The sequence below is a fragment of the Citrus clementina genome, unplaced genomic scaffold (assembly GCF_000493195.1).
Source record: "Citrus clementina cultivar Clemenules unplaced genomic scaffold, Citrus_clementina_v1.0 scaffold_3, whole genome shotgun sequence".
Taxonomy (NCBI): Eukaryota; Viridiplantae; Streptophyta; class Magnoliopsida; order Sapindales; family Rutaceae; genus Citrus; species Citrus x clementina.
The window spans coordinates 27615997-27626036 of record NW_006262339.1 but is presented as its reverse complement, the minus strand read 5'-3'; the positions used below and the strand labels follow the sequence as shown (position 1 = coordinate 27626036).

The window sequence follows — 10040 nt, the reverse complement described above, 5'->3', positions numbered from 1 at the left end:
TTTGTTCACCAGCCTCTGATAGGTGGCCCCAGCATTTTTGAGACCAAATGGCATTACCCTGTAACAGAACAAACCCTGGTTAGTGATGAAAGCCGTGCTCTCCTCATCCTGCTCGTACATGGGGATCTGGTTGTATCCCGAGAACGCGTCCATGAAACTAAGCAGACCGTGTCCAGCCGTTGAATCTACTAGCTGATCGATCTTTGGTAAAGGGAAGCTGTCTTTTGGGCACGCCTTATTCAGGTCTGTGAAATCCACGCACATCCTCCACTTACCATTTGTTTTCTTTACCAACACCACATTCGATATCCATTCAGGGTAATTGACTTCCCAAATGAACCCTGCTCTCAAGAGCTTCTCCACCTCGCCATTTATGGCCTCATACCTCTCCTGGTTGAAGCACCTCCTCTTCTGCCTTACTGCCCGAGCGCCTTTCTTTATTGCCAACTTATGACATGCTACCTCAGGGTCAATCCCAGGCATGTCTTTGTGTGTCCAAGCAAACACATCTGCATGAGCCTGTAAGCATTTCACCAACTCCTGCTTTTGCTCTCCCTTAAGTCTCGACCCGATTCTGATCGTCTTTCCCGGATTCTCTGGTCCCAGGCTTACTGTTTCCAGATCCTCTACAGGTTCTTGTCTGCCGTTCTTGTTTTCCACTCGGGTATCGAGGGATGTTATCTGCATTGCTTCCTTTGCTGCCGAGGAGTAGCAGCTTCTTGCGATCCTCTGGTCTCCTCGTACCATTCCAACTACCCCATTTACCCGGTACTTCAGAGCCAGATAGTGGTTGGACAGCACTGTTTCCTCTGCATTCGCCACCCCGTCGTCCTCGTCAAAAATCTGCCTTGCCGGGGACTGCTCTTCCTCTCTATGGAATTCTCCCCGCAGGGGTATGTTACCTCTCTCACCACCAAGTCTCCCGGTGGTTTGACTTCTCCTTGTACTACCGGGATCTGGTGCCACTCCACCTCCTCTCACCCTTTCTTCCTGGGTTACCCTTCGTTCGCTCCGCCGCTCATGCAGAATGGTTGTCAAGGACTCCATCTGCTTTTCCATCCGTTCCATCCGGTCGAACATGGCTTTTTCCCATGCTTCACTGGCTATCTCCCTCAGTGTCACGGAATTGTTAAGCCTCATATCACCCCCTTGTGCACTACTTCCTCCTGCCTCCATTGCTTTTCAGTTACTTCCCCTCACTTCTTGCTATCAACAGAAGCTTTTTGCTCAGCTCCCCACAGACGGCGCCAAAATGTTGATGCGAGATTCTGGTTGTCCTCGTTCTACGACCAGGGTCTCTGCTCGATCAACTTCACCACGACCAGGATCTCTCCTCGTAAAGATTCTTCTCCAGAGGTTCCTGCGCACACAGACAGGTCAGAGTACGCCGGTTGTTTTCCCGGCGCAAACCCTCCGACGCTCAAGTCAGATATGAAGGTTCGGGGAACGCTTGCCACAGATCTTATGGCTGTTAGGTTGTTTTCTCTCTTTTAGAATTGCTTTTATCTCTCTTCTAATCTCAAAATTGCTAACCCTTTTACCTTCGTTGGCTACCTTTTTATAGGCTTCCTCTGAATCCCAGTTTTTCGCAGTCTACGCCCGTTATCCTCCCACCTCTCGAACGTGGATTCTCCATTTCCGTAGTCGTGGGTGGTTGCGTGGCCTTCGTGCCTAGATTCTCAGGCTGGAGAGCATGCCTCGCCAACTGTCGTTGACCGGGTCTCCTCGAATCAACCCTTAGCAAGAATACAGCAGGAATGGCTTTATGCTTTTTACAGGAAATTGGCCTCGCGGATGTCGTGCTCGTGGATGAGCAGGATATTCCTGCCCCTGTTCCCCTGCTACCTGGCTCTTACAGGACACACCTGCTCGCAGACTTCTGCCACCAAACATCTGCTCACCACGTCTGGTCTCACCGAAGTATTTCCCTCAAACAGTTCTTGTGCTGCTGCATCACTGCTCAACATCGCTGCCAAGCTACCCCTTTCAAGAAATTCATAGACCAAAAAAGAGTGTCGGGCATGTGAGCAAAATCCATAAAACTTCACAATGTTTCGATGTCGTATCACTGTCAAGGCCTCAACTTCGGTTAAGAATTCTTTTTTATCTGCAATCTGATCGCATGGGAGTGGTGAGTGAAATTTCTTAACAGCTACGACTTCCCCAGATGGTAGCTCAGCTCTATAAACACTTCCGTGTCCACCATTTCCAATGCAATACTCTGCATCAAAATCATTTGTTGCTCTAACAATTTCATCGTACACAAGTTTCCCTTCAAAATTTAATATAAAAAACAATCCCTTAGGGTTCTGGTTGCTACTCTATCGATCTCCTGAGTCTGACTTCCGCTTTCGAAGAATGAAAATTGCTATCAACGCCATTGAAACAAATAGTGCTCCTAAAACAGGGAACATTATTGCAAACCACTTGGCTCCAGAATTTTGCTTGTGTGACGAGAAAACTTTGCATGGGTGCATTCCTTTCACACTTCCACACAATTCCTTATTCCCCTCTAACGCTTCCACTGGGGCATTCCGAAATGCTGTGCTATTTGGAACTGGGCCTTGCAATTGATTATCAGAAATGTCAATGATTGATAGACCGTGCATTCCCTCAAAGCAATTTGGAATCGAACCAGAGAGATTATTGTGGGAGAGATTCAACTTTTCCAAGCTTTTCAAACTGCATATTTGAAATGGTATCTCTCCTCCAAAGAGGTTATGACTAGCATCTAATTCTGAAAGTTGAACTAGCTTCTCCAATTCCTTTGGCAATTCTTGGACAAACTGGTTGTTGCTTAAATCCAAGTAGTGCAATTTCAGCAAGTGGCCGAGACTTTCTGGGACTGAATTGTTGAATCTATTTGCAGATAAGTCGAGGTATTCAAGTTCATTGAATGCGCCGATTTCTGTAGGCAGGCGTCCTGTAAGTTGATTCCCTCTCAAAATGAGCTTGGTTAGCGAATTTAACTTCCCAAGTTCCTTTGGAATCTCCCCAACTATATGATTCAATGAAAGATCGAGTGCTTGTAGTTGAGACCAGTTTCCAATCTCACACGGTATACCTCCAGTAATGTTATTCATCGAAATGTTGAGAGCGCCTAATTTTGGGCATTCCCCAAAGTTAGACGAGATTTCACCGTAAAAATTATTGCGGCTGAGATATATGAAAGTCAGGTTAGGATAAATGCCGAAAGCTTTTGAAATATTTCCAATAAGGTTGTTTCCATCAAGGCGTACTCGGATTAAGCTTGTGCAATTTCTCAAGCTTTTAGGGATTGTTCCTTGAAAATGGTTTTCAGAAACAGTAAAAATCTGTAATGCTCCACCTCGACAAATATTTTGCGGTAAATAACTTGTAAAATGATTGTCATCCAATGATAGCTTGGTTAACACAAGATTGTCGAGGGAGGGTGGAATGGAACCGGATAGGTTGTTATAAATGAGGCTGAATTGTTTTAGGTTGGTCAAATTACCTAAAGAAAGAGGGATTGGACCACTAAATTGATTAATGGCCAAACTTAGGATGGATATAGATTTCAAGTTGCCAATGTCCGGAGGAATAAAACCAGAAAATGAATTATCATGAAGGAACAACATAGAGATGTGTGTCAAATTACCTAAAGAAGGAGGGACTGAACCGTTCAAGTTGTTAGAGAACAACGCAAGCTCTACCATAGAACTTAACTGACCTACTTCTGGTGGAATTGAGCCATCTAATTGGTTTGAATCAATGTAAAGGATCTTCAAATGACTCATAAGACCAACTTCGGGTGGAATATTTCCTGAAAATTGATTGCCTCCTAAAGAAAGGATGCTGAGATTCGTAAGGTTACTAATTTGAGGCGGGATAGTACTGAAGAGTTCATTATATCTGAGATCAAGATAAGCAAGATGAGGAAACGGTGAGAATGAGAAATCATGAAGCTTGCCTTTTAATCCTTCAAATGGGAGGCTGATGTTGACGACTCTTCCGGCGTCATTGCAACTGATTCCATACCAAGCGCACGGGCTTGTTTTGGATGAAACATTGGTGGTGTCCTTAATCCAAGAAGAAAGGAGAGATCGGTTATGGTTTTGAAGGCTGGATTTCCATTTGAGAAGAGCATCGACTTCTTCATTAGATTCTGAAGAAACAGTTATTAAGAAACTTAACACAAAAATAGGATCAACAAAACAAGTGAAGGAACAACTGTATTGAGGGTTGGTGACCCCATTGATATTCCAAAAACACAATCAAATAAATAAAGTTAAATCGAAGTTTTATTGAAATTCAAAAGATCTTTTGATGACTCTTAGCTTTTGGAAAACATACAACGGTGCAGGAAACGAGCATGCTGGACAAGTTGCTTGTAGTTTATTATATCATAAACAACAAACGAGCACTCATATTGAAATTCAAAAGAGCATGCTGGACATAATATTGAGAGGTCAACAAGTCGATGCGTCAAGTTGGGAAGATTTTTCCAATGTTTCATAAGGTGGAAAAGTTTTCCAAGATTAGGATATTTTTACATAGTAATCTGAACATTATTGCTCTAAAATTATCCAAAAAATGGTTCCCTTGATTGCAGTTCAGTCAAATCAATCACCGTTTGAGCCGTATGTCAGGTTCTTCTACGTCGATATGCAACTTTTAGTCGTCCATCTACTTGTTGGTTAGTTATTTTGATTATAAAATAATAATGAATTAATTAAAAATATAATATAAAATCAAATGTTTTCTTATTAGTTTATATTCTAGATTAATTTAACTTATAGTTTAATTATTTTTATTATATTTACTGCAAATATTAACATTTTAACACTAAATGCCAATGGGTATACTTGTCCAAATAAAAAAAAATGTAATTTCTTTCCCTTTTAATTTTATTTTTTATTTTTTGGTGAAACCAAACAATAAAAATCAATTTTCGCGCTCCTATCCTCCCATTACCTCTCCACTCCTCTCTATTTTTCCTCCCTCCTCTCCTCCTCTTTCTTAAAACCAAACACTACCTGAAGGTACGTTTCTAACACACGCACACACCACATCATTGTCATCATCATCTTCCTCTTTTAAAACGTGGGTATGATAAACGACAAGATCCGCAAGGTGCCCAAGATCAGCCCGTGGAGGTGGCTTGTGAAATGATGAAATTAGTAACTGCAACATATTAATACTATTATTATAATAGTTATTTATAGTAGTATTATATTTTCATTATTATTATTGTGATTATTAATATTATTACTTTTCGTTATTATTATTGTTGTTGTTGTTATTTTCATTATTATTATATTATCATTATTATGATTATTATTGTTAGTTTAAATATTATTATTATTACATTAATATAATAACATTTAATTGAGCACAAAATTGAAATTATGAAATGTGAGGGGGGTAAAATGGTGAGTTAAAGGAATGAAAACTTGATTCTCAATCCCATGTGAATCAGATTTCTTTTCCTTGACTAAAAAATATGTGGATCCTGCATATTTCATTATAATTCTCCATTCCATTTTAACAAGTAAAAAATAACAATTTAAGAATCACTTCCACTGTGAATTTCGATTTCCTGATTTCACAAGTAAACACACCATAAATCTAAATTTTTAGATTCTCATATTATGACAATTTTTTTAAAACAAAATCCATGTCCAAGGTCTGGGGTTGACTTATGAAAATTGAATAAACATTTGTGGTCTAGATTAATGGACAAATTAATTGACTAAGTAACATTTATTTGGATCCTAACAGCGACTAATCAAACTTGCTTACTAGGCACTTATCTCCCCAAAATTATGGCAATGAGAGAATGGAAAGTCTAAATATTTTTGCCATCAAATGTACCTTTTTATTAAGATATTAAAATGGTTGAGACAGAGAGACTTTAAAAGTTGAATTACAATTTCTTGTCATATTCATATCAACCAGTTTAACAAAGAAAACTTAAGTTCAATTTAGCGATGCTAGCTTAGCTTTCCAATTTACTAGCATTGTGGCCATAATTTTAATTTGGACCATGTAACAGTTCGATCATATTCATTTAGATAGAATGCTTATAATTAATATTAGGAGAATGTATATAACACATTGAGCATAACAAATTAATTTACTTATCTGAGATCAAATCATGATGAATTAAGCGTAAAAAGCAAAGAATAATACTTTGACAATAAATTCACGCTTTAAAATTTTTAGTTGATTAGGAATCGTATCTAATCTTAATAATGTCGTGCTAATTGCCCTTTAAAAAAAAGAGGACAAATATCCAATATGTCTAAGCAAGCTCTGCAAGGTGAAAGACCAATTTAATCAGTTGATCTCATAATAGAGTATATTTATAGGGTAAAAACTTGTTTAGTCCCTATATTATGAGGTTAGTGTCTATTCAGTCCCTATATTTTTAAAAAAACCTCAAAACGTCCCTGTAGCAAAATATTGACACTCATGCCATTATTTTTTATTCTTTTTAACTTGCTTTTACAATATTACACTCTTACAATAATGTTTCTTTTTTGGATATTAATAAAAAATTAGATTATCAAATTATCCTCCAAAATAAAATAAAAACAAAAAATGTATATATTAATTTTTGTGGAAGCTCACGTATGTCTAAAAAATTAATGTTGTAAAAAATTACATTATCAATTTTTTTAGAAAAATTAATATTTTAACTCAAGAGACTGCTCCACAAAAATTAATATATTTTTTATTTTATTTTATTTTTTGGTGTTAAACTGACAATTTATTTTTTTCTTTTTAATAATGTCTAAAAAATTATTGTAATAGGGTAATATTGTAAAAATAAGTTAAAAGGAACAGAAGATAATGGCAAGAGTGTCAATAATTAAATGGTAGGGATGGTTTGAGGTATTTTTAAAAATATAGGGACTAAAAGGATACTAACTTCAAAATATAGGGACTAAACGAGCTTTTACCCTATATTTATATATAGAGAGTATTAAAAAGATTACAAAGACGAGCTTTTCACAGAGAGCTAGTTAAGATCACATTTGTGATTGTCACGAATCACTCTGCTTTGACACACCTGGCCATTAGCACCTTTTATTCTTGACTCGGCTAATAAAGGATGTTATTTTAGTTCATTAAGAAACTCAGAAACTTCATCGTAACGAACTCAAATGCTGAATTTAGAAGTACAAATCTTTATTATATCAAAAGCTAATTTTGATGCTTCTATTAATTGTGATGTGATAACGCAAGGCTACTGAGGCTTCTATTAATTGTAAATCAAGTTACTTTAAACATTTGGTTTCCATGAACTAAACAGTAAGATGATGTTTTATTTATTTGTTTATTTTTTAATCACCAGCATACTACGTTGTAACTTGTATGTCTAATTGAAACTTTTCATTAGTGCAGACGTTATTACTTATATAGCAAAAAAAAAAAGAAAAAGCAGTAAGTTAGCTCATTTTTATACAAATTAAATCACTTCACGTAAAATTCTCCTTCAATAAATAATATATGTAAAAAGTTGGGAAACAAATTTTATGTCACTTCTTGATATAAAAATTATTGATTTTACCTTATAAGAGTGTGGCCTCAGGATAAAATGGTGTGGTCCGAGTCTAATTTGAATTTATTCTGTCACTGAATGTTTCATATGTATGAATCAGACTCCCAATCGATATACTCAGATTGTATAATACATACGCCACCAGCGTACAGGAATTTAAAAAAATTAAAGAAAAAAGGTTAGAATTCAGAGACTGTAATAAAACTCAACATAAGAGCCTCCATTATTATTGGTGGCTCATAAAATTACGTATGTCATTTTCGAGTTCTCATTCGCAACTAGCCAATTTAAATGGCAGTAGAAAAATTATAATGCTTTGGCGTACAACTATTGCGGACTGCATTAACTTTTGTGGGGCAACTGATGGAGTCAGTCCACTCGGTGTTGAATCTTACAAATTCTCAGCACGTTTTCAAGCGTTGTTAGACTTTTTGGGATTGAGTACGTTGACGTTAAATCCATTTGCAGAGGTACGTAAGTTCAACTAATAAGTAATCTAATTTCTGGAGTATATGTCCTGTAAGTTGATTCCTTTACCCCCAAAAAATGAGTTTCGTTAGATCATTTAACTTTCAAAGTTCTTTTGGAATCTCACCCAAGTATATGATTTAATAAACCCTAAACCTGTTTAGATTTACATCAGTTCTGCAGTGGGCAGAGAGCTTTTTTTTTTTTTTTCTTTCCTCCACAAAAGTAGTTCAACAAAAATCAAATTTCTAATGCCAACAATTGAACTTGCCTAGCAACTAACACCCGGCGCGGTACGGTCAATATTTTTCCTTTCTTTGAATGGCACGCCCAGTACACAAGTTTGTTTATGATCCAAAAAGCCTTAACCAATTTGTCCATTAATCTTGATCACAACTATATATGTTTTCATAAACCGAGTGTTGGCTAAAATTTAGACCGTTTTCACTTCAACTATGAACTACATAACACACCGTTCGTCCGTGCCCAAAGTCTAAATGGTTAAAGGCTAAAGATTATGGTTTTAATTTCAGGAAAAATCATTGGAGTTATTAGGTGGAATCCACGAGTAGCTTTTTCCACGCGAGCCAAAATTATATAGAATCCAGACTAGCAATTGAGAGGTGTATGAGTCGATGCCTGATCAAGTAGGGAAGAGTTTTCCCCGTTGCTTAAGGCAAAAGTCTTAAAAGACATCTACGATTTTAAAATTGCCCAAACAAAACGTTCACTTGTTGCATGCAATTCTGACTCCGTCAAAATAATCTTTGTATTGATAGCCACTCCCCTTCCAACTACAATTAAAGTCCATGGCAAGTCGTCCCACAAAATAGGATAAACATTTGTGATCAAAATGAATGGAAAGGCTTGACTAATTAACGTATCTTTGGATCCAATCACTGATTGATCAAACTTTTGTTCACTGGGCATTCGCTTCCCCGAAAATTACGGCAGAGAGAGAATGGAAATTCTAAATATTTTGGGGTTGGCTTATCTATACTCTTCTTTTTTGTCATCAAATGTACATTGTTAAGATATTAAAATGAGTGAGACAGAGAGACTTTAAATATTGAATTATAATTTCTATTCACCTTCGTATCCACCAATTTAATACACAAGACTATATTGAATTTGTAGAGACTAGCTAGCTTTCAAATTTACTAACATTGTTAACATAATTTTGATTTGCACCTTGTAACAGTTTCATCCTATTGAATGCTTGTAATTAATATTGGAAGAATGGATTAACACTTCGAGCTTAATTTTCAAATTAATTTACTTATCTGTAAGCAAGTCAAGATGAATTAAGCATAAAGCAAAGAATAAACATACTGTGGTAATAAATCCATACTTAATTTTAAACTAGAAAATTTGCAAACAATCATTTCAAATCTCAATACTGTCATAATAATTTCCTTGGAAAAAGGAAATCACAAATATGCAGTAATCTTCATTGTGTGAGCAAGTTCTGCAAGGTGAAAGACAAATATGATCAACGGATTTCCAGAAGAGAGTATTATTTATACAGAGTATTAACAAGATTACAAACATTATCTTTGCACTCAGAGCTAGCAAAGATCACTGGTGTGATAATCTCAAATCACTCTGCTTTGGCATCTGCCCATCAGCATTTTATACTTGACTCGGCTAATAAAGGATGCTATTTTACTTGATTAAGAAACTCAGAAACTTCACCATAACGAACTGAAATGCTGAATTTAGTAAGTACAAATCTTTGTTACATCAAAACAAATTTTATTTTTGATGCTTCTATTAATTATCACAACGCAGGGCTACTGAGGCTACCTACGCAAAGCATGGGCTCGCTAATCGGGTTCTTGTAAATCAAGTCACTTTAACCATTTGGTTTTCATCAAATAAACAGTAAGATGACGTTTTATTTTTTTCACTTGAATATGTAAGCGAAAATTTTCGTTAGTTCAGACGTCATTACTAAAAAAATTTTAGCAAAAAAAAAAAAAAAGTATGTTAGCTCAGTTTTATATGAATTAAATCACTCCATGTAAAGTTCTCTTTAAATTAA

At 36.4% G+C, this 10040-nt stretch overlaps 1 protein-coding gene across 1 annotated transcript in view; it reads right to left on the bottom strand.

The window, feature by feature from the left end:
* Window positions 1-1841: 1841 nt before the first annotated feature.
* The window catches only part of LOC18048062 (MDIS1-interacting receptor like kinase 2), a 15785-nt gene continuing 7586 nt past the window's right edge, over window positions 1842-10040 (bottom strand). The window contains exons 3-5 of the mRNA XM_024187281.1: window positions 4998-5145; window positions 2344-4126; window positions 1842-2244 (exon numbers count right to left, since the gene is read on the bottom strand). Coding sequence (XP_024043049.1) covers window positions 1842-2244; window positions 2344-4126; window positions 4998-5145 — 2334 coding nt within the window. The remainder of the gene's footprint in view (window positions 2245-2343; window positions 4127-4997; window positions 5146-10040) is intronic.